Here is a 27,375-nt window from a genome sequence, read left to right on the forward strand (position 1 = left end):
ACCACAGGCTGGGGCCAGGGGTGAGGGGAGAGAGAGCAGGAAGGCAAAATATCACTTACCTGGGCCTCTCTGACAAGCTGAGAAGAATCAGACAGACAGAAACCAATGGGTAATCCAACCTTTGCTGGGGTTCTGAACTTGTCTCCTATCTTAAATGGGACATCATCAAGGTAACTGAAAGGCCCTGAAATTAGAAGCAGGAACTGTATTAAGAAAAAACCCTACAACTCATGAATTTCACACTTTCAATTCAGGCTCACACTGCTGTGTTTAAGAGCTATTGTATCTCCACTGTAGCATCCACACCAGATATATGTAGATATATGTAGATATGATATACAACACAAATGGAATTTGAAGCTGTTTGGACCTCAGTGTCTCTTAGTTTAGGGAGTTTGGTCAGAGTTTGTTTAATTCCTAAATTCTAGCCCATAACTGTTAAGAAAAAAAAAGAAGAAAAAAAAAAAAGGCAAACCCCTTCACAACCACAATCCACCAGATTTTGACATCAATGCCACCAGTATCTTAGTTTCATTTGTGACAACGCTATTCCTACACAACTGGATGCTGAAGCTCTCCTGAACACTGTATTCTATCTCCATAAAAAGATCTATCATTTTTTGTCATGTTCAAAGCAGATTTTGAAATTACTCAGCTTTAGAATAACTAAGACAAACTACAATCCAGGTTTTGACATACAAGTAGTAAGTAGCATTTGGACAGAAAGTGGTCACAAATGCAAAGCAATGAAGCAAAACCATCCCGCTTTAAACAAAACACAGTGAAATACTACGGCTATTAACACAGCAACTCTAATTTTTGAAACAAAGCAATCTAACTTTATCAGGATCTACATCTGTTGTTTTTTTCTGGGATGACACTTCTCTGGCAAACTCACAAGGAAAAAGCACTTAGAGCTCAACCACCTCCAAACAGCCAGAGTATTAGTGTGCTTTCCTTGACCAACTGTGAAGAAGTATGAGAAAACCCAAAACATCAACAAAACAGCTTCTCCATTAACTAAAAGTGGTCTCTTGGATCACTTATCTAAGCTTTTGGAATCACAGACAAGGTTTTTGGCATGTGTAACAATCTGAGGAGTGACTCTAGGCCTCACTTGTAGCTTCTCCCTGAGTGACATAGATACAGAAAGACATTAGTGGTAACACCTAAGATGGAGTTCAGTGACCAAGTCTTCCTTGCTCAGTGAACTGTGATTTGCTGTTTTTATCTGACCCATTTTCATACTCAGATGGCAGTATAAGCACTGTTTGTGCTCCCTCACTGTTGATTCATCTACAAGGCAGCCACAGACTACCAGAGGCTGAGCAGCTTTCATAAACAAGAACATCCTGTCAATTTGCAGCTAAAGGTTTATATGCTGTCATTACTTGAGCTGTCACACTATGCACACACTGGGGGGGTCACAGAGTCCTGGTAGGACACTTTGAAACAATCAGGATGAACAACCTATGTCCCACCTGCACCTCCAGGATGCAAAAACTCCTACAGGTAGAACACGACAGTATTTTCCGTGATCCTTACTGAGAACCACACATCCAAGCATTGCACAGCACAGCATCCAAACAGCACCTCACTTGGCCAACACTACCACTCTTAGCAACACAGCATCCAAGATGAACTTGAGCTGACAACCTGAGAGCCGGATACGCCAAAGCATTTGCTTATACAGAAATAACAACTGTGGACAGCCTCGGCAGCCAGAGTGTAAATCATGACCAGGTCAGAGACAATCAGATCTGCCAGCTGCTGCTACCACAGCCTGTTAGTCCCACCGGCACAAGTCCTGCTCTACACCAGATGATCCAATGCAGTAAGATTGCCTCTCCACATGGATCTCCCAGCCCAAATTGCTCAGCGTGCAAAGTGACCTCCCAGCCCAAACTGCTCAGCATACTTGTCTTATTAGACCTATTGACAATATATAGTGGGCACTTCCCTTTGCACAACTACACCTGAAGCAGATACCAGCCACAGAGGGTACAAGCACAAACTTTGCTGTTTACATACCAGGAACCCTGTTTTGCACAGCAAATAAAAAATACTAAGCATACCTAGACTAGCTATACTAAGCTACCAGCTTAACCCCAGAAGCCTGACTAAGGAATAAAAACTTCCTACTTTCTTTTTCTTCCCCAGTATACAGACTTTAAAAAAAAAAAAAAAAAAAACACAACCCTTGCTATAATCTCATCTCTCTATATTGCTACATAATCTGAATATAACTAGGAGAAAAAGCCCATAAGCGCATATTAAAAACACCTCAAATGATTTAGGACATTTGATGGCAAAAAGTCTGAGGCAAAACACCTACACATAAAGAATTTAGCCAATCATTACAGTAATAGCTTGGTGGAGCTAAATTCTTATCCAGAGAGCTAAGAATCCTTTTATTTCTGTAAACAGATTGTGCACACAGTGAGGAGTAAAGTGTGCAAATTGTTTTAAATGCCACATTCTAGAGCAGTAAGAAAAACTTACACAAAAAGGTATTATGAAAGACATTGTTACAACAGTCACATGTTCAAGTGTAACAAGTTTTTACCAAACTGTTATTTAGCAAGTCTGTTAGTCTGATGCTACTTCATCCTTGTATCAGTTAAAGGCATACTGAGTAATTTCTGGGATGAGGCCTGGCAAAAGTGTACTTGTCAGCCCGGTCTCTGTACTACATTCCTGGCACAACAAACTACTCTAAGAGTAGGATTTCTCTCCACTTCAATATAACTCCTAGAAGAGTCCAGTTTGGCACCAAAATGGAAACATCTCAGAATAAAACCCCAAAACCAACTAAAAACAACAAAACAACCAAAACAGGCATGAATGGGGAACAGTTTTGAAACCATGTGGAACTTAGCTGCCATGGTCACACGAACCACTTACATAATTGTTGGAAATTAGAGTTAAAAAGCTTTGAAATTGTCTAGTGACAGCAAAAATACAACTGAAATACTGACACATCACACTTGGCATAATCCACATAGGAAAAGGAATTCCTTTTCCTGCACTCATACCTTGTGTTCCCATCTTCATCTCCACTTGACCATGGTCCTGAACAACCTACTTTAGGTGACCCTGCCAGGGGTTTGGACATGACAATCTGCAGATGTCCCTGCCAGCCTCAAGCATTCTGTGATTCAGCGACAGCCCTCTGACCTCTAATAATCAGTTCAACAATAATCACAAGTGATACATCAACTATATTGACTGATTTCATCAGCATGCCAGAGACACCAAGCTGAAGGCAGCCATGGGGATGGACACTCTACAGTAAATCAAAACTCACTTAGTGAGATAACAACTCTGGAGCAGACTGAAACAATTGCCCTGCTGATCTCTTAAGACATAATTAAGACAAGAAAGTTGGTCCATTGCTCCTCAGAAACAGTACTGCAACAGTGTGATTAGGAACAGAGAGTACACAAAGAAGCACACAAGTTAAGCAGGCAGCTCATAGCACCATTTGTTTGGACCTCATTATTTTGAAGCCAGCAGCATGTTCCACCACACTGTACTTTCTGGGAAATATTTAAGACATGTTGAATTCTGGCCTTGATCGGCCTTTATTAGTCTGGTTAGGTGAAGAGAAAAATAAAAACAGACATAAAAGACAAGCAGATCAGAGTGTTCAGAGACTGTTTTCAGACACAGGAGCAACTGCTTGAATAGCTGGCAAGTACCAAATGAAAAAATCAGTTGTCTTGCAGCAGAGTCACTGGGCCACCAAAAAGAAGGAGAGCATCTAAAAATGAAGCTTTGATAAGCTATTTCTGTTTATCCTTAACCCAGTATTTAAGTGAGATATTTCTTATTTTGTACTTCAACTTTACACTTGCAAGACTGAATAAAAAGCTCCAGAAAAAACTGAACTCCCCAGGATCCTTTTATTGCAAAAATTATGTAGAAAGATGAAGGTTGAATTTCTAAAAGCATTAGTTTTGATAGCCTGGAAAGTCATGATTACTGATTTGAGGAAACCACATTACATACAACAAACTGAACTTTAGTGTTCCACAGCAACATTAATTACACTCAAATTACACCCCGTTTACTAAAAAATAAGGACATTACCAGCAAATAACTTTTATGATACCAATAACCTGCATGACTTTACGCATCTCATATGCAGCAGACAGAAAAATAGAATCTTTTCTTCATCTGCCTTCTGAACCAAGTTTGTCCAGTTTAGGAGAGAAATTGATGGCTGAGCAAAAATGAAGCACAATTCAATGTTGTATTAAAAGCTTCACTTTCAATTCAACTTCTCATTTGACTTAGATAGGAAGATGCTACAGATCTAGTGCCCACTTCAGCAAACACCAGAGCAGTTTAGCTTTGATTTTGAAGAGGAATTTGTTGGGGAAAGAGAATGTGTTATTATTCCTTGAAGGAACAAGGAACAGCCAGAGACTGATTTTCAGCTGAATCAGAGAACAGGAAAACACAGTATCAGCAAGCAACTATGCATGAAGGAAGCCAAGGCACTTCATTCCCAACAAAAAACTAGTCAGAGGCTGAACAGATTAGTCTCTATGGATGGCCTAGGCTAGGATATTAGTCAGCAGCAAGAGCAGGATTCATCCTATTGAAAAGACAAGGATGCTAAATCTTACTTACCATGAGAGTCGGATCCCAACTTCTTAGAAGCCATCTAGAACCTGAAAAACATTTTAAAACAGCTTGAACAACTTTGTATATGTAGCACAGAGTGAGTCTATGCAGTTCCAGAATCTTATGTCTAGGTTATGGAACACATTGCAGACATCTGATGCGCCTGTTCCCAAGACAGATAAGCAAACATATTTTTTATCCTTGAAACTAATTGAGCAGAGAAATAACTTAGACCAGGGTCTGCCAATTGAAACAGCAAAATAAAGGGGAAAAAAAAAGCCCCAACCAAAAAACCAAAACAGCCAACAGCCAAGACACAACCAGGGTGAACAGGAAGACAGAGAGTTACAGATCACAGCACACAGAGGCCACTCTGTCCCAGCCTCATGAAGTACACCCTGCCTCCCTTGGCATTAAGAATAGCTCTTCCTACTGGAAATACCACACTGATCCTCTTCAGTTTAATCCTGCTGCTCTAAAAAAGGGATACTACTGCATTGGGTATGCAGCCAGTTAGCCAGCATGGCACTCACATAGACACACTGGGCAATGCATAAAACAGGTGTAAAATAAATGGTACCATGAGAAAGATACCTTGGATATGCACAAGAAATCAATGAGAACAGGTCCCATCCACTGCCCACAACATTTAGCAGCAACTTTTAAAATGTGGATGTGAATCATTCATGACCAAGATGTTAAAAACAGAAGTGGCTAGCCAGCTTTTAACAGAGAGTAGGTCTGGCTCACCAAAAGAGTTGATCAAGACAGAATTAGCTGTCAGCTAAAACTCTGCTCCAGGATGCTTATGGTACACTCAACACAGGGTTTTTTGCTAGATTAGAAGTACATCACAAGGTACTACAACATAATTTCGGTAGTAACTCTATTTTTAAGTGTTCCTTATTATGCATGACAAAGACTCAGAGTTGCTCTTTGTCTCTAAAGTTTTTCATCTCAGACCGAAATGCCCAATAGCTGTTCTTTAAAACCATGGAGACCTCTGGTACATCCCCACAGGCAGCAGAGCACAACAATATGGGACAGATCTAACATTCATGCCCATCATTCTTCTTGTCAAGGACTCTTGTGAGCACTTTTCCCATTGCAGATTCCAACTGCTGACATTACATATTAAAGGAAGGTGAGGATTACACAGTTTAGTTATTGCTGCTGCTGACAGGACTGGGGACAAGAAGAGCCGGTTTCAAGTACTCTAGGAAAATCCCTTTTGCAGTGCAAAGATCCCTTTCAACATTATATTGAAATCAACAAGTGAACCAGCCCTGGCTAATGGGAAACCTACACAAAGCTAAAGCCAAAGCTGTACGAAGATCACCCACGTGCAACCAGACTTTGTGAAACACAGTGAGCAGATGCTGGGCCATGGGGAAGTGAGTCATGCTGGGCAAGTCCAGGTGCATGCTGCACATAAAAACTGTGTGTCATCTGCTTAATGTTTGTCAGGTTTTTTTGGGAACTCACCAACCTCTCAGCAGGGCTATTACATCTGAAACTACTCCACTAAGCCAGAAACTGGTTCTGGCACCTTGTTCTCAGAAATAAACAAAACATTAAGGCTTCAAAGACAGAAAGAAAAGAAGGTGAAACAGTGCCAAGCCTGCCATCCAAGGAAGGATGTCAAGGGCAAAGCCACCAGACTACCCACAAAAGCTGCATGTCAACCACTGGAGCTGAACAAGCCTTACTGGTCCCAGTGCCCAGACTGCAGACAACAGCACATCAAATAGTTGCACTTTCAGACCCAGGTTTCACTACCAGACAAGCTGTTGTGTTGGCAGTTCCTTTGTGTGAGAGTAGCAATTAGGAAATGTTTTTAGTGAAAAAGCCAGGTGACATGTAGAATCATATAGCCTTCACATCCTCACCAGTCCCCTGTTTGTCACTGGAAACTTTGTGCAAGCACTGCCCACTCTCCACTTAACTTGGGACAAAACCTCCACACACTTCTTTTGATTTCTCAAACTTCTTTCTTCTAGTTACTACCTCAGACTAAAAAGGAACTAATTTTTTAGAGGATTCCAAAAACTTCTGATTAGAGAAAGTAACTTTCTCACTTTGCCAACTTCAGTTAATAAGGGTATTTGCTCAAGGCAGCACCAGTTACTACAGGTTACTGCTCCAGGGACACAAGTGTCAAGGTGTATAAATCCCAACAAGCCAAAACTGCAATTCCAGCCTCCAAGGAGTTTTGCAGTTAGCCTATCACTCTGGAGCTGCATAAAGTCTCAGTGTCATCCTACATAAGATATATCTATCTTGCTTTTGCTGATCCTGTAGTAAAATCCTAATGTTAACCTAGTGTCTGCATTACCTTCAACATGCAGTGGAAAAATAATTCCTCAGCCATATGCAGCACCTTAATTAACCGAAGAACTAGCTAAGGCACATTGGCAGCAAGCTAGTCATGAAATGGATCATTTCAAGAGCCAGTCACTTTAGATTCACATAGCATTTGAGTTTATATCACACAGGTCTTGCTGATGCACTGTGAGTGTGCACTTATTAAGACAACACTACTTCAGAAGGCACTTGTCAGCAAACAAAACTGTTAAGCACTACACACAGTAACATAAGAACAGGCTGCCAGCCACATTTCATCACCCCCTTTCCAAAGAAGGTTTAATTAAAATAGTGCCTTATGACTAACCAAATTTGACAGGCTAGTTAGGGACCACTGTTACAAGCATATTGCTGTTGCTCTGTTGTCCAAGCTGGGAAAACCGTATCTGCATCCAATTAGGCAGTTACTCATTTGAACTATGATTCTGAGCACTACCTTAACATTAATTATACCGTGCAGTAAAGGTTTGCTTATTTTTGTTACCACTCATTTTGAAATTTAATTTGAAATCTGGACTGCTTCCAAAGCTTTATTCCAAATCACATGACAGACAAGTGCAGCTCTACCTCTTCTTTGGTCTCCAGACTCCAGAACAAGATGCTGAAGGGCACTGCCACAACTGCACATAGTGGCACAGATTTGGCCTGATATCTTACTGCACATTGTAAACTAACAGAGGAAAAAAAAATTTTTCACCACCTTTCCTGCTCTAGAGGAACCATTTAGTTGCATAGTACTACTTGCATAGGGTGCTCTTATAGCCACATACAAGCTCTCTTTTATAAATGTAGACCTCCCCAGCTTCACTCCCTCATTCTTGGCTCTGGACAACTCTCCATGGAGAAGATCAGGGCAGGAAGAACCTAAAAGTTATAGGGAACTGAAGCAACCTGATGTGAACTCCTCCCTACCCATTTGCATCATTTTTTACTTAGTAATACTGAGGCAGCAGGTCAGATTCATAAAACCAGCCAGTCAGAGTAACACAGCATAGCAAGTGCCAAGGATGAGGGCAGAAGACCTCAGAGTGCTCATGACAGAAGGGGTGGGGGGACAGGGAAACAACCACAACAACAAACAACAACACAAAGATGCAGAAACAGAAATGGCAAGGCAAAACCAATTACAGCGACAACTGGCACAGAGAGGTGATGAGCTGGAATGGTTTGAAGAGACAGAGGTGACCAGGGCAGTTCACTGGCATGTCATCACTTGAACCTGAATGGCATTTAGTTGTGCTGCCAGACAAGGAGAACACAGAAAAGCACGACTTGGTGCAAGAAGGCAATGCCAAAGGGAGAGTCTCGTCAACAGAAGAGAACAAAAAAAAAAAAAAAAATAAAGAGCAGCTCATGAAGAGCTTCTGGGTTTTTTGCTATTATTTCCATGTTTCTTCACTCCTTTTCTTCTGAAGGAGTTCTGACTAGACAAGTTGGAAGTATCCCACCACTAATAATACCTGTAATTGCTTTATTCACGATAACTGAAACCAATGTGACTATTTTGCATTAAGAACTGGACTCTTGCTACTGTATTCCTGAGTATAGGGTGCAAACATGTCTACATTCCAGACCATGTGCATTCCCTGAAGTCATTTCCACCTAAAATTCGATAAATGAAAAATGAACAACTTATGTGTGATAGAAAACTTGAAAATGCTTCAAGTTATCAACCATAATCAAATCAGCACATCTATGATTTTCAGAGCAAGAGACCTGATCTTGCAATTTCCATTTCACCTGCTAATACATGCTGTGTAGTCTACACACTACTAAGGATGTACCATTCAGTCTGAAAACTACAAACATAAAAGGCTGAAAAAGTTAAAAAAAAAATTCCTGCCTATGTTACTTTATGAACTACTGACTTTACAGTAAAGAAAACAGCAAAAAATCACTTTGTTTCAAGAGATTGATTTCTAATGATCACAGGTGTTAAAATTTAGACATTGTTTTCAGTTTTCACTGTACCTACTTGTTTCAGTGCAAGTGAAGGGCCATAACCAACATCAGGCTTCTGTATGTATAGCTTCAAACAGCAAAAACAGAAGTCAACAGTGTGTGTTGCTAAGACAAAACAAAAGTTCTCATCAAAGCTTCCTGTCTATGTAAGTGTTCAAACCACAGCTCAGATCTCTTACGACCTCTCAGCAAAAAGCTGGTAAGTTCACTTCAGTACAAAACAGATTCCGTGCTTTTACTGCAGTATTCAAAGAGATGGCATCCCCCAAAACCTGCACAATCGCTTCTCCTTTGTACCTCTAAGAGTTCTGCAAACAAGAGCATATGGAGGTACTCACATTGCAATAAAGGACAACAATGTTGAGCCACTGGTAAGAGCTCTCTGGATAAAGCTGTAAAACTACATGTGATGTACTGCAACTACATGCCCACAACACTCCCTCCTGGCTCCCCCACCAAAAGAATAACCCAAATCAAGCAAAACAGCAATAAAAAAACAAAGCCAAAAAAACCCCAAGACCCCCAAACCAAAAACCCACAAAAAAGAAAGAAGAAAAACCATCTCTTTTCACAAGTCTTAACAGAAAACTAACTTCTAACTTGATCTACAGTAATTCCTCTTAAGTGCTAGCACAATCCAGGAGATAAATTAACTTTATTGGTCAATTTTAAGATGGACAAAAACAAACCAAGCCCTCCTTGAAGACAACACTCTTAGAAAGCTGCTATACAACTTTCAAGGGACATCAGTTAAAACAAATCTAATAATTTATTCATCTTACAGGATACAAATGCAAGTGATCAACATCATACATTTAACCATTCAGAGTAGGGCTTACACAGACGGGGCTTGAGGAAGGAAAGTGTGATGTGTCCCTGCTGCATACATATCCTATGGATCAACAGTCCAAGCAGCTGTGATGAGAGACCTAACTCTGAAGAGCAGCCTACATCGAACTAATGCAGTTTGTTATTACTAATACAATGACTGAGGGGCAGAGGGACAGGAACAAACAAAATGGCACTTTCTAAAGCATTTTCAAATATGTGAGCAGGAAGGAAAGGGAGAAAAGACCCTGAGGAATATGACTGTATGCAGATCACAGTACTGGACTACAAGACAACACTAATGATGGTCACAACATCCATATATCCATGACATTTTATGGGGATGTTTGATTGCATCTTCCTTGCAGTGATAAACATCAGGAGACAATAATTCTTCAAACTGTGCCACTGCTTAATGTGACATAGTGGGTAATCAGTCTTTTGCTCCAGGACCTTTCTTCTGGGAGCTACCACATGTTCTCAGAGAGGCATGGCACCTCTCTGTTATTCCGTATGGATTCATGGCACTGACATCAGACACCTGCAGTTCCAGTTACCTCATGTCATGTGCCAATTTGTTCATTAAAGGCACTGGACTTGTTACAAGCATGTATTGGTTAGCTGGTTAAGGATTTAATGTTCATAACTGGTAACAGACAGCTCCATTCCTCTAAGATCCTGACTCTGTGTTTGAAACATAAGGTAATTTGCCATACACTTCACCCAAAAATCAGGGACAGCCCTACAATAGCTGTGCAAATGAAGCACACTAATAGACCAATTTTTTAATCACTTTGTGACTTATCAGCCATACAGGTTCCCAACACAGTTGAAGTTTATATACCACACAAATCTCCAGAAACACAAGTTTCACTGGCAACAGCACAAGGAAACAGAACAGTAATTACAGGCAGCCCCATGGTGAAAGCAGATCAGGGCAAGTTTTTCCTTTGGCCAGACATTGACATGCCAAACAACAGCATTGAAAATGCACCTATTATAAATGCACCTATCACATTTAACTGTGGTAGCAAATAGGAAACGTTTTTAAAAAGGACTCTTTCCAGAAAACTCAATCCTGTCACAAGAGAAAACCATCTGTAACAAACATCTAAGGCTGGACTGATTTCTAGACTCTGGAAAATTGGGCAGTAGCACAGGTTCTGTTCATCCAAGAGCAGATGTGGACTTCAGAGTGGAGTTTAGTGATTTTTACCCAAATTATTTAAAGATCACGTAAACAAAACAGCTGAGAGAAAAGATACATGTTTTCTTCTTTTGTTTTTTTTACTTCAAAATCGGCCTCACTAATCTACAAACTACAGTATCACTGAGAAAAAGAATGGCAAACTAGAAATACAGGACTAATTTCCCCTCCTTGAGGCACAAAAGAAGCAAGACAGAAATTCAAGAGATAAAAATATAAACGTGCCATGCAATTCCTACATTCTAGAAAAAAAGTGAAAAAGATGACCCAGGACTCACACCAGTAATAAGGGCTGCAATAATCTCAATGCAGTAATGAAACAAATACCAAGTTTAATGAACAGAGTAACTGTTTTTAACTGCTGTTTTCCTATATCTAAAGTTTGGATAGCAAATACCTACCAGTTTTGAGAGTTTGAAATTGTCAGATGGTAAGCATCTGGTAACTATCAACAAATGTAACTACTTCAGCTTAATTACCATAAGATTTCATACTACTACAAAAGAGTCAATTTTTTCTAAGCCATCTGAGCGCTAGCCAGAGCCAGGAATGTGCATTAACTTTCCTCGTTAATCACAGCACTTTAGAAGAAAGCTAATATTTCAATACAACCCTTCTTGAGAGAGACTGATTGCTAGTTTCAACAACAAAACAGCCCACTTAATGTTCTTTTGGTAACGATGCATGGAAAAGCATGGAATATCCTGTACATTTAGAATGTATGCCTGCAACCCAGAATATCATAAACTAATTAAAATGCTGCTCTATTTGTTGCAGTAGTACTTCAATATGTAACAAGCTGATTCTGAAGTACTTTAGTATTATTAATATTTCAGACTTGCCCCAGTTATGAATGAGAGCTAGACAGACACTCTCAAAATGCACAACAGAGTAAAACAGCTTTTAATCCATTAATCACAACATATACTATTTTTAATTCAAAACAACAGAATCTCTGCAGTTTCAAGCATTTTGTTCTTATACTCTCTAACCAAGGGAGGTAACAGGTAGCTGATCTGGTATTACTTAGAAATAAATTCAACTCTGTTGACCATATCAGGACCTACTCCCAATATCAACGCAAAACCTCAAAACTATTTTGGTACATAAAGCAATTTGTATTTATTAATTTTCAATATTTATTTATTAACCATAACTTAATTCATTTAAATAATTCATTACAACAATTAAATGGCTATGTAAAAAGTCCATTCCAAAGAAAGCCATAAGGTTGTCATCTTCTCCCTGTTAAAGCTCAGAAGAGAAATTATAACATTTACTGATAATTATGGCTTTGGTTATAAATTTGGTGAAATATTAACACTTATGGAATTGATTTAATGAAGCATACAAAAATCTATCAAGAAATGCTGTTGGCCAAAGTTTTGAAATGGAAAAAAAAAATCTGCCAGCAGGTCAAACATGACTTGCAATTCCATGTATTGGATCTCAGTCAAAATATGTGCCTCTTGCACTGTACAAGAATAATGAGAACAGTGTTATACTACTATAGATGCATCAATTTTTCCTTTTATACTTGGGTCACATGCACTACCCACTCTTACCACACATTTAACATTTTCCCAGCAAAATTCAGCATGGTACTGCTGGAAAAAATAACCTGTTACATTAACTATTCCACCTCCAAACAACCCTGCCCGTCCTGCAGCAAGCAGGCTGAAACACTAATATTCAGCATGGGAGCCACTGTTTCAGAACCTGATTGCACACTCAGCCCAAGCAGCTTCAACACACATCAGGCCAACAACAGCCTTTTCCCACTCCTGAAAGGATCCCTCCCATCATGTGGTTAAAACTGTAAAACTAATTCTGCCATCTGATGTCTCTGTTTCACACTGACACATCTTATTTCTCTCAACTAAAGAACCACATTCTAAGAATATAAATTCCCTGCAAACTCACTTGATTCAATCATGGAACATTCCAGTTTGGAATGGACATTAAAAGATATCTAGTCCACACACTCTGTACAGGCAAGGGTATCTCTTTTTCAATCAGACTGCTGAAACCCCCATCCAACCTGTCCTAGGACAGCTACAGGGATGAGTTATCCACAGCTTCCCAGGGAAACCTGTTAAGTTCCTCACCACCTTCATTTCTTCCTTATGTTCAACCTCAACCTTCCCTCTTTTCAGTTTCATCTTTCAGTGTTGCCATTTTCCAGGAAACATCCCAATTCACCATAAATTAATCTTTCTCCAAATACACACTTTGAGAAACACTTCATACTCCTGAAGCAACTAAGAGCTGGTCATGACACCTGGAAAAGTGTGGTCTCCAAAACATTCATTTGTGAAGTGACAATATGAGCACATAGCATCTTAAATCTCACTGATTTTCAAAACATATCTCATGAGACTTGGTTTGCCTTTGCCTTGACAGTGCTGTTGTGAGAAACCTGAATTGCATCCTAGGTGCCACAGGTGTGACATTCTTCACAAGCTTATTTGACTTCTTCTGGGGGTTATGCATTTCTTCAACACATCATCACTAGTACTGTCTTAGCTTTCAATGCCAACTCATTTTGTCCTTAATTCATGTGTCACTCCTGCTTAGACAACAGGCATCTGTCTTCATCTAACCCATCTTATCAAGACTGAGGCAAGAAAACAAGCACAGACAGAAGCACATACCACATGCCAGGTTTTGCGGCACTGAAGGATGAAACTAAAAGACCAGGAAGAAAACAAACCCTTATCACTGTTGATGAACACTCACTTCAGCTACTGTCATATGTTCGCTGAGCTGAGGCCTCATCAGGGACATACTCCTTACCTAATCAACCCAACAGAACAAAAGAGTGAAACTGAAATCCAAAAAATGTGAATTTTTTGTGGAAAAAAATTCAAAAAATTCACTTCAAGCAAGTGAAAAGATGGTCCCATTGTAGTAATGCCTAAAAATCAATCTTATTTCATCTCCAGGCATAGTATCAGTCAATCCTGCTTTCAAGTCTTCCCACTCAGACCAAACAGGACTGAAAGACTGCATTAAAAAGATGAGCTAAATGGGAAATACAATGGGTCAACAGCACCAAATTAAATTTCACTGCCAGAAGTCATGTTTTCAAATGAAAAAAATTCACTTGTTTTAATTAACAAGGAACTGGTGCATAGCAGCATTAAGAGCAGGAAACTGATTTAAAATCAAGAGTAATTTCTTAATTATTTCTTGCAATGGTTTGTAAACTTTGGAGCGGCTGGAACTGGCATAAAGATGATGTTCTGTATTTAAAAATACATAGTAACAGAAGCATCATTACCAGGTATCAAAAAAAAATAAATGCTCTGTATATGAAAACAGCAGCAGACATTTGAACAGCTCAGCAAACTGGTGGTACTCACACTGAGTATACTTCTGAAACAATTAATTTGGAACACAGGAAGGTAAGTTGCCTTGAGCAAGCTTGTCTAGTGTAGAAAAATAAAAATTTGCCTCTGAAAAGTGAAGTGAAACTGATATTGCCCTCAGCTATAGTGGATCTATTACAAAATAAGAGCATGATAAGTAAAGGAGCTGCTTGTTGTGTTTTATATCAGAAAACTTCACGGGCCCACACTACCTGAGGGCAGCACACTCAGTCCTGAGCACAAACATCTTCCTTGCAATCTCTTCATTTTGTACTCCTCAATTAGCAAATGCACCTCTATTAGGGGTTGCTTAAACTGAAATATGGTTCAGCCTGTAATCCAACTACAGATTGAAAAATTCAGAAATGAAAGCCAGAAGCAAGAAGGAAAAACCAAAGAGACTGCACATCTGTTAAACATGATTTATTCGGTGTGTGCAATTGCTACAGCTGAGGTTACTAGCAGTGAAAATACATAAACAGGCAGACAACCCCCACCCTCCAAGAGGGAAAGCAGAGTAACTACTTAATCTTTGAGATGCACTTTTCAAAGATGCTCCAGCTGCTACACTCACCTTCACGTACTGATTCAGAAAGCCTTTCTGTACCACAGGTGTCATTCCTCCCTCCCTGCCACATTCACACATGATACTTGGTAGATCCTCAAGCTTCATAAAATAATCTCCTCACCTACCTACCTTAATTCCTACTGTTTCCATTTAAAATGAACTTTAAGATTTAAATCCCCTCACTTAAAACAAACTGAAGGGGTGTGCTTTCCCTCTGTGTAAGACGATAAGTCTGCCCTCCCAGCACTGCAACCCTACTTGTAAACCCTACCAATGTTTGGGCAGGTAAGTTTAAGGAGTAGCATAAAAGTCTGCACTTAGAGAGAGAACTTTCTATCATAAATGCACAGAGCAAAATCCACAGACTTGCAAGTTAGTAGGAGAGACTGACAGATACATGCACACAATTACAAGCCTCCCAACAGTAAGGGCATATGGATACTGAACTTTCAGGGCTCAAGTAGAATGGAAAATAGAAAAGAAACCAAAGACAAGCAAAGACACTGCTTTCAGATGAAATCTAGATCCCTACAGGATATTTATAATGCCAGGAATTAGATACTTTTCATTCATTTTCTTACCCTCGAGGGCAAAGTAGTTTTGCTGAAATTCTCGACCCTCAGCACCACATAGGTCTTATAATAGACCCCAGAATACCTGTCAAGGCACTTCACCAGCAGACACACTGTCCCTGCTCTGCAGTATGAGGAATAATGCAAAAAGCTGAAGCAGTTTGCTCAGAGTCATCCAGCTCAGCCAGCAGCAAAGTCAGAACACAACCTGTGTTTCCCAAATCCCAAACCCACAGCTACCCCAAGAATCTCACTGCAGTCTCTCAAGTTTGGAACAGTATCTATTCCCTACCAAATTACTCCTATTCAGTCTTTTTCATCTCACTATGAAAAGCCCCAAGGATGCACTTTAGATTTGAATATGAAGTTTGGTGTAGTCCAAACTTTATTTTTAAGTTACTACTAACAATTAATTTAGGTCTGTAATTTTGTTACATATTATATAGCCTGTGTCACTTAGTAGCACAAACTTTTCCCCTGCACATCACAAAGTTTTTCAGCAGATACAGAAATACATGCAAGTCCCAGAACACTGAAAGCAATGAATAACTAAACAGAAATGGCTCATTTTATGTGCAAAAAGAAACCTTCAGAGATGCATTAGCTTAATTTTCTCAGGGCATTTTGACAGATCTGACTCAGCTTCAGCAATCTAGCCTTACTTTATTTTATAACTAGACCAGAATAGATTGCTGGATGAAGCTGCCCCATGACCACAAAAGTCATCCCACAGATTCTCCTCTCCAAACATTTAAGGCCGGCAAGAACACAGGATGGCTGACAGCACAGAGACCTCTCTCAGTGGACCACCATAATAACCATGACATGGCAATAAGATGATTTTTTTTTTTTTAAGAAGCCAAGTGGTAATACTGTGAGCTGACCATTCCTCCTCTGAGCTATCAGATTTTCTACTGTCACCTGAGAATCAGTCCCAGCCTGCTCCTCTCATAAACCATATGTCTGGTTCAATCCAGCTTACTTTAGGAAATTAATCCAGTGCTGCCTAACGACAGAACATGAGTATCACATTCAGATTCCTGCAAGAACATCAAATTACAGGAGAAATCTGCTTTGAATGAAGACCGGCAAAAAATGGATACACAGTTTCTCTCCCAGCATGAAGGGAAAGTGAGAAATCCTTTCCATTACTTGGTAGAACTGATTTATCCAGAGTACAGCCAGATCCCCTGCACTAAACATGGTTGCATATTAAGTGTTTATTTCCAATATCGTAACACATACAGAACATCCCCAGAGACAGGCAGGCTTTCAGAACTGTACAACAACCGTGTATGCAATACGGGAGCTCAGTATGAACAGGGTGACACCAAAACACCCATCACGGCCATTTTGCCAACAGAGTTCCCAGAGTCCACCTCCAACTTCAAAAGCAGCTCAGACCACCTCACCATTGCGCCAAAACCAACTTCTTCACCTTTGGCTTCCTTCATTTATTTTTCATCTTATAATACAACTGTGGATTCTTTAAGGTATATTTATTAAGGCTTTTCCAGTTGAAGACCTTCATATAGATGAGATTACAGACCATAACAGCATTACTTCTATATTCACACTTTAATTTGATAGCTGTCTCTTTGCATACAAATTCAGAAATATTCAACAGTGTTAGTTAAAAGCAACAAGCCATCTTACTGTCTTTTCTTGGGTGTTCTTTGCAAAAGAGACATTACATTACTAAGCACTTATTTTCAGATAAGTAAACAGAAAACATGTATTAGGCTCCCTCCCACAAGCAAGAATAAAGCCTCTAACTACAGGTACTTCCCCCCCCCCCCCCTTCTTCATAATAAGGAATATAAAGGTACTTGCTGGAAACAGTTCTTTTGTATATTGTTACAAACACAGCAAGCAAAATGAAACTCAATAATCCTTCACCTGTTTTCTACCAAGAAGTCAAATATACTGTCAACTGCTTCGGGCAACATAATACTTAATTAAAAGATTAATAACACATTCTTTTCTCAGAGGCTATGCAGCATAAAGCTTTTCCAGCCTTTTTCATCAAACACAGTTTTATTACAGGTGATTAACAGTGATTTTATTCAAGAGTCCCTCCCTTCCCTAATACACGTTCCTCCTACATTTCTACGTCAAATTATGACACAGTACTATGCAAGGACACCACATGAGGGTATTAGTCATTAGGGTGGAATCCAGAGTGGCTTTGCTGTATCACAGAAGGAAACAATTAAAAGTTTAAATAAGTACTTTGGAGAGTGTTAATAAACTAGGAATCTAGTTTTATTTAAATGCTCACAATTGATGAGGTGTACCAAATTGAACACACAAGCGCTTCCCTGTGTCTGAATTAGGCACAGGGCTAAAACATGACACAGTACAACTGGTAACAGGCACACCTTTGAAACACACCTTCCTAAAATCAGGGAATAAATCTCATCAGTCTTCTCAGTCATAGCTTCCTCTGCTGCTAGCCTAGAGATGACAAATGGTGCAAGCACAAACATATACATAAGGAAGGGGCTTAAAAATAAAATCTTTCACATAATCTAGTAGATAGTTACCAAAAATGCTGAGCTTCAGTAACAGAGACCAGAACAGAGCTCACAACTCTTTACTACTACTTTCCCCTCTTCCAACCAGCAACAACTAAATACATTATTTGTACTCATATGCAGATCGTCCTCCAGATGTAAAACTGACTTCATCTTGGATAGGACTCCCCTTCTTCTGATTTAAAACATTACTCTTGTGTAAGAGTTTCTGACACTAAATGCAGCTGAGATAATACAAGCTCAGTCAGTTAGAACCTGTAATACTACTAATGCCGCATGGCATTTTGAACCAATCTGTTTTCCTTCTAGAAGGGAAGATTTAAGTCTAAAATTAGAGACAAGATACTGTGGTCCCTTTCTGATATAATTCAGAATATTCCGTTTCAAGTACATTGCAAGCGTAAAAGATTCTGGAAGGACCTTGTAGCTTTCAAAAATTAAAAAAACACAAATCAAACCGAGTCTGGCCATACAATCAGTCCTTTAAAAGTTTCCCATCCACAGGAAAGACAGCATTTCTTAACATTTAGGGAAAAAAGCCTTTGCACAAAGGATTTTGAATAAATCTAAGACTTGAGACAGGGAAAGCCCCCAGTGCTCAGGTTCTGATGGAGACCTCATCACAAGATTACATTGACTGCAAAAGGTCACTAGGGACACAGAACATGAGCTTATTCAAACCAAGTCAGAGGGTCAAAGCATTAAGCAACGCATTTGCATACCAGAGAGGATTACCTACCTTAGTAGTTAACACACAACAACTGTGAGCTCAGGCTTGTATCGATCCACTGCACTAATCCCAAGGGTCGATTGCAGAGTGGTGTGTGCTGCAAGATCAATACCCTTGCCTTCCCAGTTATCAGTGTAAGCACACACAATGCAGGGATGAGAAACCAACCCTTGATGCATCCTAGAAGACCTACTTTTTCAAACAAGAAAACTATTTATAGATTGTAAACAACCCTTCTTTGCCTTTCCTTCAAAGAACTGTTTTCACAAACAGCTTCAGAGCTTTCCAATTATGGCTCCACTAGATCTTCCTTACGCTGACATTGATCTGAATTGCACTGATCAATTTTAAATAGAGAATCATGCCTTTAGGTAGAGATCCCTGTAAAATGACAGCTGAAACTCTGGAATTCATGATTGAAGATACTGTGATTATGCTAGACAAAACAGAAATAGTTGGAAAGAAGTTCTGTGTAATAAAGAAAACTAAATTTCTCACTGATCAATTTATCAAAATATTCAACCCAGCATCAACTGTAAAATGTGGGAACGGACTGTGCAGAGACTGGATATGAACAAGAATTATCATTTAACTAAATTGGACAACGAAATTATCAATCTCTAGAGTTTGGGAAAGCAACAAGAAACCATAAGCTTACACAAATTAAAAAGGAGGATGAGTAAGGTGACACCTTCTGTGTCATTACAGCACTTCTGCCCCCAGCACCAGCCAAAACAGCTCCAGCTGTCACAGTGTGACAGATGAGGCTGGACTGGTCCAGAAACCTGACTCCATTCTGTCAGTTACAGGTTTTTGTCTCGAGGATAACAAAACATTATGTGAATAATGGAGATGGAGCTCTTCCACATGCTTTTGATGATTTTTCACCATTACAATTTTTCTATCCATCAACATAAACTATCTAGTAAATCTCCCAGCTGACCAGTATACTCATTCTTTCAATATTCTGAAAATTTAAGTTATCTTCATTAAAAAGAAACTAACACCCATTGATTCACATATGTTAAATATGAGAGTTTTTTGGTTTTCCCTTTAAAGTTTCATGTCTGTTTCTTTCAGCTCACACCTCACACTTGAACAGCACTTTAGTAGCAGCAACTTCTTCCCTGACTCCTTTGTGCCACAGGGCATGCACAAGAAAGGAAAAAAAAAAAAAAACAAAAGAAGATATCAATTGTGCAGGCCAAGTACAGGTGGTGAGGCAAGGAATCGACCATCAGTTTTAGTTTTTTTTCTGAGACTAAATCCACAAACGAGCAAAAGCTATTTAAAAATTACACACTTTTTTGTTTCCATGCCCTTAGAATTGAGGTTTTTGCCTAAAAAGTTTTAAGTCACCCAGTGGAAACAGTAACCTTAAGAACCACTGGCACTTCTGAATTGCAGCTCTGTGTGTAGGGGAAACTGAAGTCATTGAGCAGCAGTTCTGCGTGGTGCTGTAACCCAACACCACCCCGCACACGCCTGAAAACACTCCTCCTGCTGCTGCCACAGGCAGCACCTCAGCCCACCCCCTGCCCGTGCCTGCTGCACAGCTACACAGATTTTCCCTGTGGATAAAAGGGAAGGAGGCCAAAACAGGTTTTCCCCACTCTTGCCTGAAAAATGCCAGGAAACCAGCCATGGCAGGAGCGCCTGCAGAAGGGCAGAAGGTCCCATGCTCCATGTTGGTAAGGGAAGGTGATGAAGAGGTCTGGCTAACTGCAGCACTTCCTCTTTTTCCTCAACACCCTGGATCCCAGCTGGAGTAGGAATAAGATCCCCTCACCAAGCTCCCACAACAATCTCTTAGTGCCTTAACAGGCTGTGGGATGCAGCAAGCCTTCCATCAGCAGCACAGCCACTGAAGTTACATCATCAAGCACAACCCAGTTGCCCCTTAGTTTGGCAACACTCACTCGACAAAGTGAGTCACGTAAGGAATATCGACCTCAAAGTGCTTAAACCCAACACAAATTCATTTTACTGGGTCTGGGATGGCAGCTATACTAGTTCCACAGCCAAGTGCCAGAGTCCATCTGCTTATCTCCAGTCTAATGAGACAACATCAGTGGTGTAACATTTCTACGTGACAAGGGTTTTTTTCACTTCTTTCAACTTTTTTAATGACATGAGGAATAAAACCAGTTAATAAGGCAGCTATTCATTTTCATCTATTGTTATGTCTTTTACTAATTAAAAAAAAAAAATCAAAACCAAAAACCCCAGAACAAATTTATCCCTTTAGTAGGATAAATTTTGAGCTATCAAAACAGGAAGACAGCCCTTTATTATACTAAACATAAATAAATGCATTGAATGTCTTACTTCTAGTAAACATTGAGCTAAAGGGATCACAAAGCATTATCAGGAAGTTGAAACAACTGAAATTTTCTTACACCAATGTATACATCTATGGGATATTTGCATCTCATACTCTGGGAAAGATGTATCAAAAACAGAACAGCTAACTGGAAAAGATCCAGAAACTGGTGATCAGCATAAAAAGAGAAGTGTAGGGCCACAACCCATGAAATAAAGATCTTTAGCCTACAAGGAGATGCAGCCAAAGAGTGAATGCTCCGTGATTTAGCAGAACTCTAAAGTCACAAGTAGTACAGGGAAGATGAGCACCGTGATTTGCACAGCACAAGAGGCAGAAATTAACAAGTTACCTGAAGGCAGACTCGACACACACCACACCCCCAAAGAAAATCAGATTTTTTTTGGTTCTTCACCGATTTAGTTACTGCGAGGAAGCACTTCCGAACATCACGGACACCAGCAGCTTACTCGGATTTCAACAGCCACCGAGCAAACTCACCAAGGGCAAACTCATCAAGGCTTACTAGGCAGAAAGACATTCCCTTAACTCCGGCGGTCCCGGAAACCGCTGGAAAGCTGGAGCCTGTGGGACAGGAGCGTCACCCCGCCCTGCTCCTCGAGTCCAGCCCTGGGCCGAGTGCCGGCACCCTACAGCGGTTCTACCGAACGGGAGAGAAGGGTTCCTGTCCCCGGAGAAGAAGCAGGGGCGCGGTCCGTCCCCAGCTGCCCCCGCCCGGTACCGGCGGCCCCCGCGGTCCCCGCCCGTACCTGCGGCGCTCCAGCCTCGCTGCCCCACCCAGTACCTGCGTGCCCCCAGTCTAGCCCGGTACCTGCGGCCCTCGGCCCCGATGTCCCGCCGTCCCGCGGTCACCGCCCGCCGTCCCTACGGGCCCCGCTCGGCGCCGCCGGACCCGGGCGACGCCATCTTGTCTGGGCCCCGCCGGCGGGATGGCGTCACGCTGTGGCGTCACCTGCGCCCGCCGGGCCAATCGGGAGCGGAGGGTGGTGGCGTCACCGAAATGGGGAGGGGCGGGGCGTCGGCAGAGCCACGCCTCTCCTGGAGGCGGGGTCCGGAGAGTCAGTCCTTCGTCAGTGTCCGTGTCCCCGTCCCCCTTCCTGCCGCCGTCGCCTGCCTTTGCCAGCCGTGACCCTGTCCTGGTCCCATTCCTGCTCCTGTTCCATCCCCTTACCAGCCGCTGTCCGTGTTGCATCCCTCATTCTGCCCTGTTCCGTCGCTGTCACAGCCCAGCCCCTGTCCCTGCCCGTGTCTGTTCCATCCCCGCCTCTGTCCTGTCCCCTCCCTGCCCCTGTTGCGGTTCCTATCCCTGTCCCTGTCCCTATCCCTATCCCTGCCCCCATCCCTATCCCTTTAGCTGCCCCTGCCCTTGTCTCTGTCACTGTCCCTGTACCTGCTCTGGTCCCTGCTTCTGTTCCCAGTTCCTGCAGGAGCTCCTGCAGCGCCTCCTGCCCCTCTCCCAGCTGTGCATCGTCCCCAAGGGGCTGATGAAGGTGGTGAGTGGGACACAGAGAAGCCATTTCATCCCACACCCTTCAGCCCCTTCCCTCAGCAGCCACGGCCACCTCACCCTCCCCAGGGGCTCAGGGGACATTTCCGCTGGGTTTTCAGCCTTTTGAGCAGTCCTTTTTCCGAAATGGAGGGGTTTTGTCCAAAATGGGTGTGGTAGTTGTGTTTGTGGGGGTGAATACGGAGAGGAGAGTTCATCATGGTAAGTCATGACTGAAAATGGCCAAACTGGAATTACTGCTTGTATCCTCAGAGGAAGCTGGAAAGCCTGAAGGGTTCTTTTATGGCTTCTTTTTCAGTTTGGCTTCTCACAGCACCCTTGTCTTTGGGGTTGGTTAAATGAAAACACAGAATAAAGGTCATAAAACCAATGTTGTATACGTCAGGAAAATGTGTACTGATTCCATGTGACTTGAGGCACCATCAGATATCAGGTGGTCAGAAGCTGGCTTTTCCTTAAAGCCAGTCTGCATATCACATGCTTTCCTTGTTTCTCTACCCAGCAATTCCACTGGCAAGTAGTGATTCCTGGGTTTGGATCATAAGAAGCTTTGCCTCTGAAATCACAGAAAATGAGTGTATGAGCCATGTGGACATCAGAAAAAGCACTCATCTTTCCACATGGAACTCAAAGGGGTACAATGAAATGCAAATACGTGCAAATGTTATCTCTTTAATTCCCCAGCAGTAAGTGATTTTCCAGGTGGAATGTGTGGGAAAATGTGGGAAATTCAGGACTCCTGGACAACTAACCAATATGATTAAGCAGAAGCTGTTTATTGTTTACATTACAGACATATTTATAGATTCTACTACTAAGTACACGCTTCTTGATTGGTGCCTTTGTCTTGTTGACTCGTTTTCTGCCTGCACTTCTCAGAGTGTGTGATTGGTTACAGTCCAGGTGTTTCACAGTCCTGTTATTCAGTCCTTGCAGTCTTGGTATTCAGTTTCTCAGCCTCTTCTTTCTTAATTTTGCACAGTTTATGTTTCAGTAGCCTTGATGAATTCCTGAGGCTTTGATAACAAACTTAGAAGCAGGCTGGCTGGCTGATGCACACCATGGCCTAACCCTTGCAAATACAGGGTTTGCAACCCTACATTGCAACAGGAAAATGACTCTGTGTAAAGTTAGAGAAAACTGGGGAGTTACATTCACATTTCAGCAGAACTTATAACAGTACAGAAAACAGAGGGTAAAGCGCAGTTACGACTCCCTGGGTGGGATGTGGTCAGCATGCCCACCTTCCCACACACAATCCATGTTAATGGGGACTGAAGGGAGGTGGAGCGGACTGGAGACACCACGGCCAGGCTCTGTTGAAATCCTGGCAAGAGGATTTCAACAGAGGTGCAGATCAACTGTATAACAGCTGAAAACAAGGAGGAAAATGGGATGCCGTGCTACTGAAGCAGCTACCGTGGCAAGGTCACAAATGCCCACCTCCATCCCAGAGGCTACATCAGGTGTGACACTGACATTACCCCCCTCCAAGGTACAGCCACCCCACACTGGACATGACTAGATGTTACTATAGTTACTCTAGACATGGCTAGAGTGACTCTATTAAAAATAGAGTAACTAGCGCAAAAACAGTATAAAAGTAAGTTTAAAATGTGGACCGGTTAGGGAAGGCTCCACTGTAGCTTCTGGGATTGACTGACTGATCAGGTTGAACCTGTCAGAGCTTTACTCTATGATGGTGATTGTTTATCCCAATTGCTCTGAATATGTTTTTGCAGCCAGATCTTACCACCTGCAATCTTTGCACCTTAACCTGTTACAGTTTTCTATTACGTTAATAAAAGATTATTGTCCCATAAACTGTCCTTCAAGGTGTGAGTCCTTCAAGAGCACTAACAGTGTGTAAAATACCTCAGTGTGCAGCCCTGGGAGATGGTCTCTCTAATTCTCTCTAATGCTTTTGGTGTGCATTCCTGAATCTTTCCTGGGGTGCCAAGAGACCAGCTAAGGATGTAGAAACCCTCAAAGGGGTTTTTGTGTTTCCATGTGACCCTGAAAAAGTCAGCTGAACCACCTTCTGATCCAGTGGACTATTCACTATTCAGTGAAGAGTTGGACATTAGGAAGAATTTTTTCACAGAATGGGTGTTTAGACTTTGGGAATGAGCTGCTCAGGGAGGTGAAGGAGTCACCGTTCTGGAGATCTTCAGGGAAAGACTGGACATGGCATTCAGTGCCATGGTCTGGTTGACAGGATGGTGTTCACTCATAGGTTGGACTGGGTGAGCTTAGAGGTCTTTTCCAACCTAACTGATTCTCTAATTCTGTCCCCATAGTGGGACCCTGACAGACTGGGCAGGCACAAGTGTCTCGGTTTTCCTGGGGCGCTGACAGTCTGATCAAACACGAAGGATTTGGGAAAATCTCCGTTTCTTGGGAGGGGTTCCCGAACCCCCACCTTGTACTGAGCCCGCCTCGTCGCTAGAGGGCGTCACACCCTCACCACGCTGGCTCCGCTGCCATGGCAACGGCAGCGGGAGCGTGGTCGGCTTGCTCTCCGGTTGCTAGCCAACAGAGTACCCGGGCGGGGCGGAACCGCCGCCGCAAAGCTGCGACTCGACTGTCGTAAAAAGAGAAAAAAAAACCCGAAACCACGTGGTGTTGTAAAATGCCGTGAGGCGCGGCCGGCGGGGCCTGGGGGACTGAGCCCGGGCCCGGTCCCGCTCCATATGCCCCGAACCGCCCCGTCCCGCTCCATGTGGGGCCGCTCCTCGTCCACATCCTCCTCATCCTTCTACTATGGCCCGGAAAACAGTTAGCAGGAAGCGGAAAGCGGCGGCGTCTGCTGCCGCGGGGACCGGGGGACTCCCGGGGGAGCAGGTAAGGGGTGAGATGGGGTAGGGAGAAGCGCTTGTTCCCGGTGGTGGGAAGGGAGAGAAGCACTCGTTCCCGGGGCGCGGCGGACGTGCCGGTCCCCGGGAGGAAGTGGGTGACCCTGACCGAGGGATGGGGAAGGAAGGTGTCCTGGAGGGTTGGGGCTCCTGGGGAGGGGCAGCCACGGTCCCGGTGGTAGCCAGGGATGAGGAGGCCCCGATCTCGGTGTCACCTGGGGAGGGACAGCCCCGGTCCTGGTGTCACTCCAAGAGGGGCAGCCCCCAAGTGCCAGGGTCACGGGGGAGGAGGGCACCCCTGGTCCCAGGGTCAGTCCCCCCCTTTGTGCCCGCGCCCCGGGGCTCGCGGTGCCCCGTTGGGCTCGGCCGTTGTTCGTCGGTGCCGCGTAGCGATGATAGCTGGATGGCTCTGGCCCGGCCGGAGGAGGCCGAGCGCCGCGGTCGGTATCGGGGAGTCACCTGGGTGTCACCCCTACGCCTGCCAAGCTGAGGGGGAGGGCTGTGCGCGCTGCTCCTCTCCTGTTCCAAGCGCTCTGCTTCTTCCCGTGAGCATTTGGCGTACCAACGGTGCCGATCCGCCACCGACTGTCGTTATATTGTCGCCGTGTTACTCCTTTAGCAGATATTTATGTTTAATTTCACGCTGCTAAAGGCTCTATCAGCATTCCCGAGTTAATTTCTGTGCGCGGTGTTCCAAAGGCTTCAGGGATTTGCCGGGAATATCGTTGAATTTGAAAGGGTGGTGTCTTAAAGTTTGTTTTAGTTGCTTTATCCAGTGTCTAACTTTATTATCCACAGTACGGGTGGGATCACTCTGTTCACAAAAGGAAAAGGCTCCCGCCGGTGAAAAGATCTCTAGTGTACTACGTGAAAGGGAGAGAGGTCCAGATGCAGAATGAGTCCAGCTACCACCGCTTGTTGCATGGATATGCAGCCCAGCAGCTTCCCAGCCTCCTGAAGGAGAGGGAGTTTCATCTTGGAACACTCAATAAAGTGTTTGCCTCCCAGTGGCTAAACCACCGGCAAGTGGTGTGCGGGACAAAATGCAACACGGTGAGTGCCACCTCTCGCTGTTTTGTTTCCCTTTCCTCCGTTAATTATTCCATCTTTACCCTCAAATGATGCTTACCATAATCAAAGTGTGTGGATGACCAGGGAAAACATTAGGAATTAGGAGTGGAGTCAAAATCGCGCCCAATTAACTTTCAGTGAAAGCAATGCTTAGGGATGATCTATTCTCGTCTCAATATGTGGCACTGTAAGCCCTAGCGAGGCACCTCTGGAAGCATCTGTGAGATGTTACAGAGCAATTTACACCTGGTTGCAGGATGAAGAGCAACAGTGGGATTGGATCTTTCATTTTGTCCTGCAGATGAGAAGCTAATGGACAGATACTAGCGTTTCTAACGTTGCTGTCAGTGCTTGGCCAAACTTGCTGCTAAGGTTCCTTTTTTCTGTTACACTCAATCTTATACAGTTTTGTTATACATATGGTTCTGTGCTGATGGCTTTTAAAAGTTGTTCTAAAACTGGGGTTAAACTCCAGTATTTGTCAGAGCAGCCAGAAATGTTCTGAGCTTAAGAAAAAAAATAAAAAGAACTTTCGATCTTCAGTGTTGCTTGTTGACTTCATAATTCTTTACTCTAAAACTCTTTCCAGTTTGAATAGCTTCTCTGGTTTATTCTTTACATGCTTACAAAAACTGAGAACTCTTCAGGTTCTGGAAGTCATGCTTTGAAACATTTCAGGAGAATATTAAAATGGTGTCCTGTGGGATTAGTAAATGGAGGAGATCAAATTTCATGGGTAATATTCACCACCAGAGGTAGTAGCCCAAGAGTTCATTGGTTGCAATTTCATGCAAGGAGTTGACTGAATTAGTGCAAAATCCTAAATT

The 27,375-nt window shown here is 42.5% G+C and overlaps 2 protein-coding genes across 4 annotated transcripts in view; one reads left to right on the top strand and one right to left on the bottom strand.

Annotated features, from left to right (window-relative positions):
* Positions 1-22,074, bottom strand: part of UBAP1 (ubiquitin associated protein 1) — a 32,885-nt gene extending 10,811 nt beyond the window's left edge. For 2 of the 3 annotated variants that reach the window (XM_059873118.1, XM_059873116.1), the window contains exons 1-3: positions 21,927-22,074; positions 4,639-4,679; positions 60-184 (exon numbers count right to left, since the gene is read on the bottom strand). In XM_059873118.1, the coding sequence (XP_059729101.1) occupies positions 60-184; positions 4,639-4,672 (159 nt within the window). In that variant the 5' untranslated portion in view covers positions 4,673-4,679; positions 21,927-22,074. Of the gene's footprint in view, positions 1-59; positions 185-4,638; positions 4,680-21,899 lie in introns of all 3 variants that reach the window. The other variant, XM_059873117.1, reaches the window with a different exon arrangement.
* A 3,162-nt stretch (positions 22,075-25,236) lies between these two features.
* The window catches only part of DCAF12 (DDB1 and CUL4 associated factor 12), a 32,420-nt gene continuing 30,281 nt past the window's right edge, over positions 25,237-27,375 (top strand). Inside the window, exons 1-2 of the mRNA XM_059836782.1 lie at positions 25,237-25,466; positions 26,276-26,530. Of these exons, the coding sequence (XP_059692765.1) occupies positions 25,386-25,466; positions 26,276-26,530 (336 nt within the window). The 5' untranslated portion in view covers positions 25,237-25,385. The remainder of the gene's footprint in view (positions 25,467-26,275; positions 26,531-27,375) is intronic.

Source organism: Haemorhous mexicanus, chromosome Z (genome assembly GCF_027477595.1).
Source record: "Haemorhous mexicanus isolate bHaeMex1 chromosome Z, bHaeMex1.pri, whole genome shotgun sequence".
Classification (NCBI taxonomy): Eukaryota; Metazoa; Chordata; class Aves; order Passeriformes; family Fringillidae; genus Haemorhous; species Haemorhous mexicanus.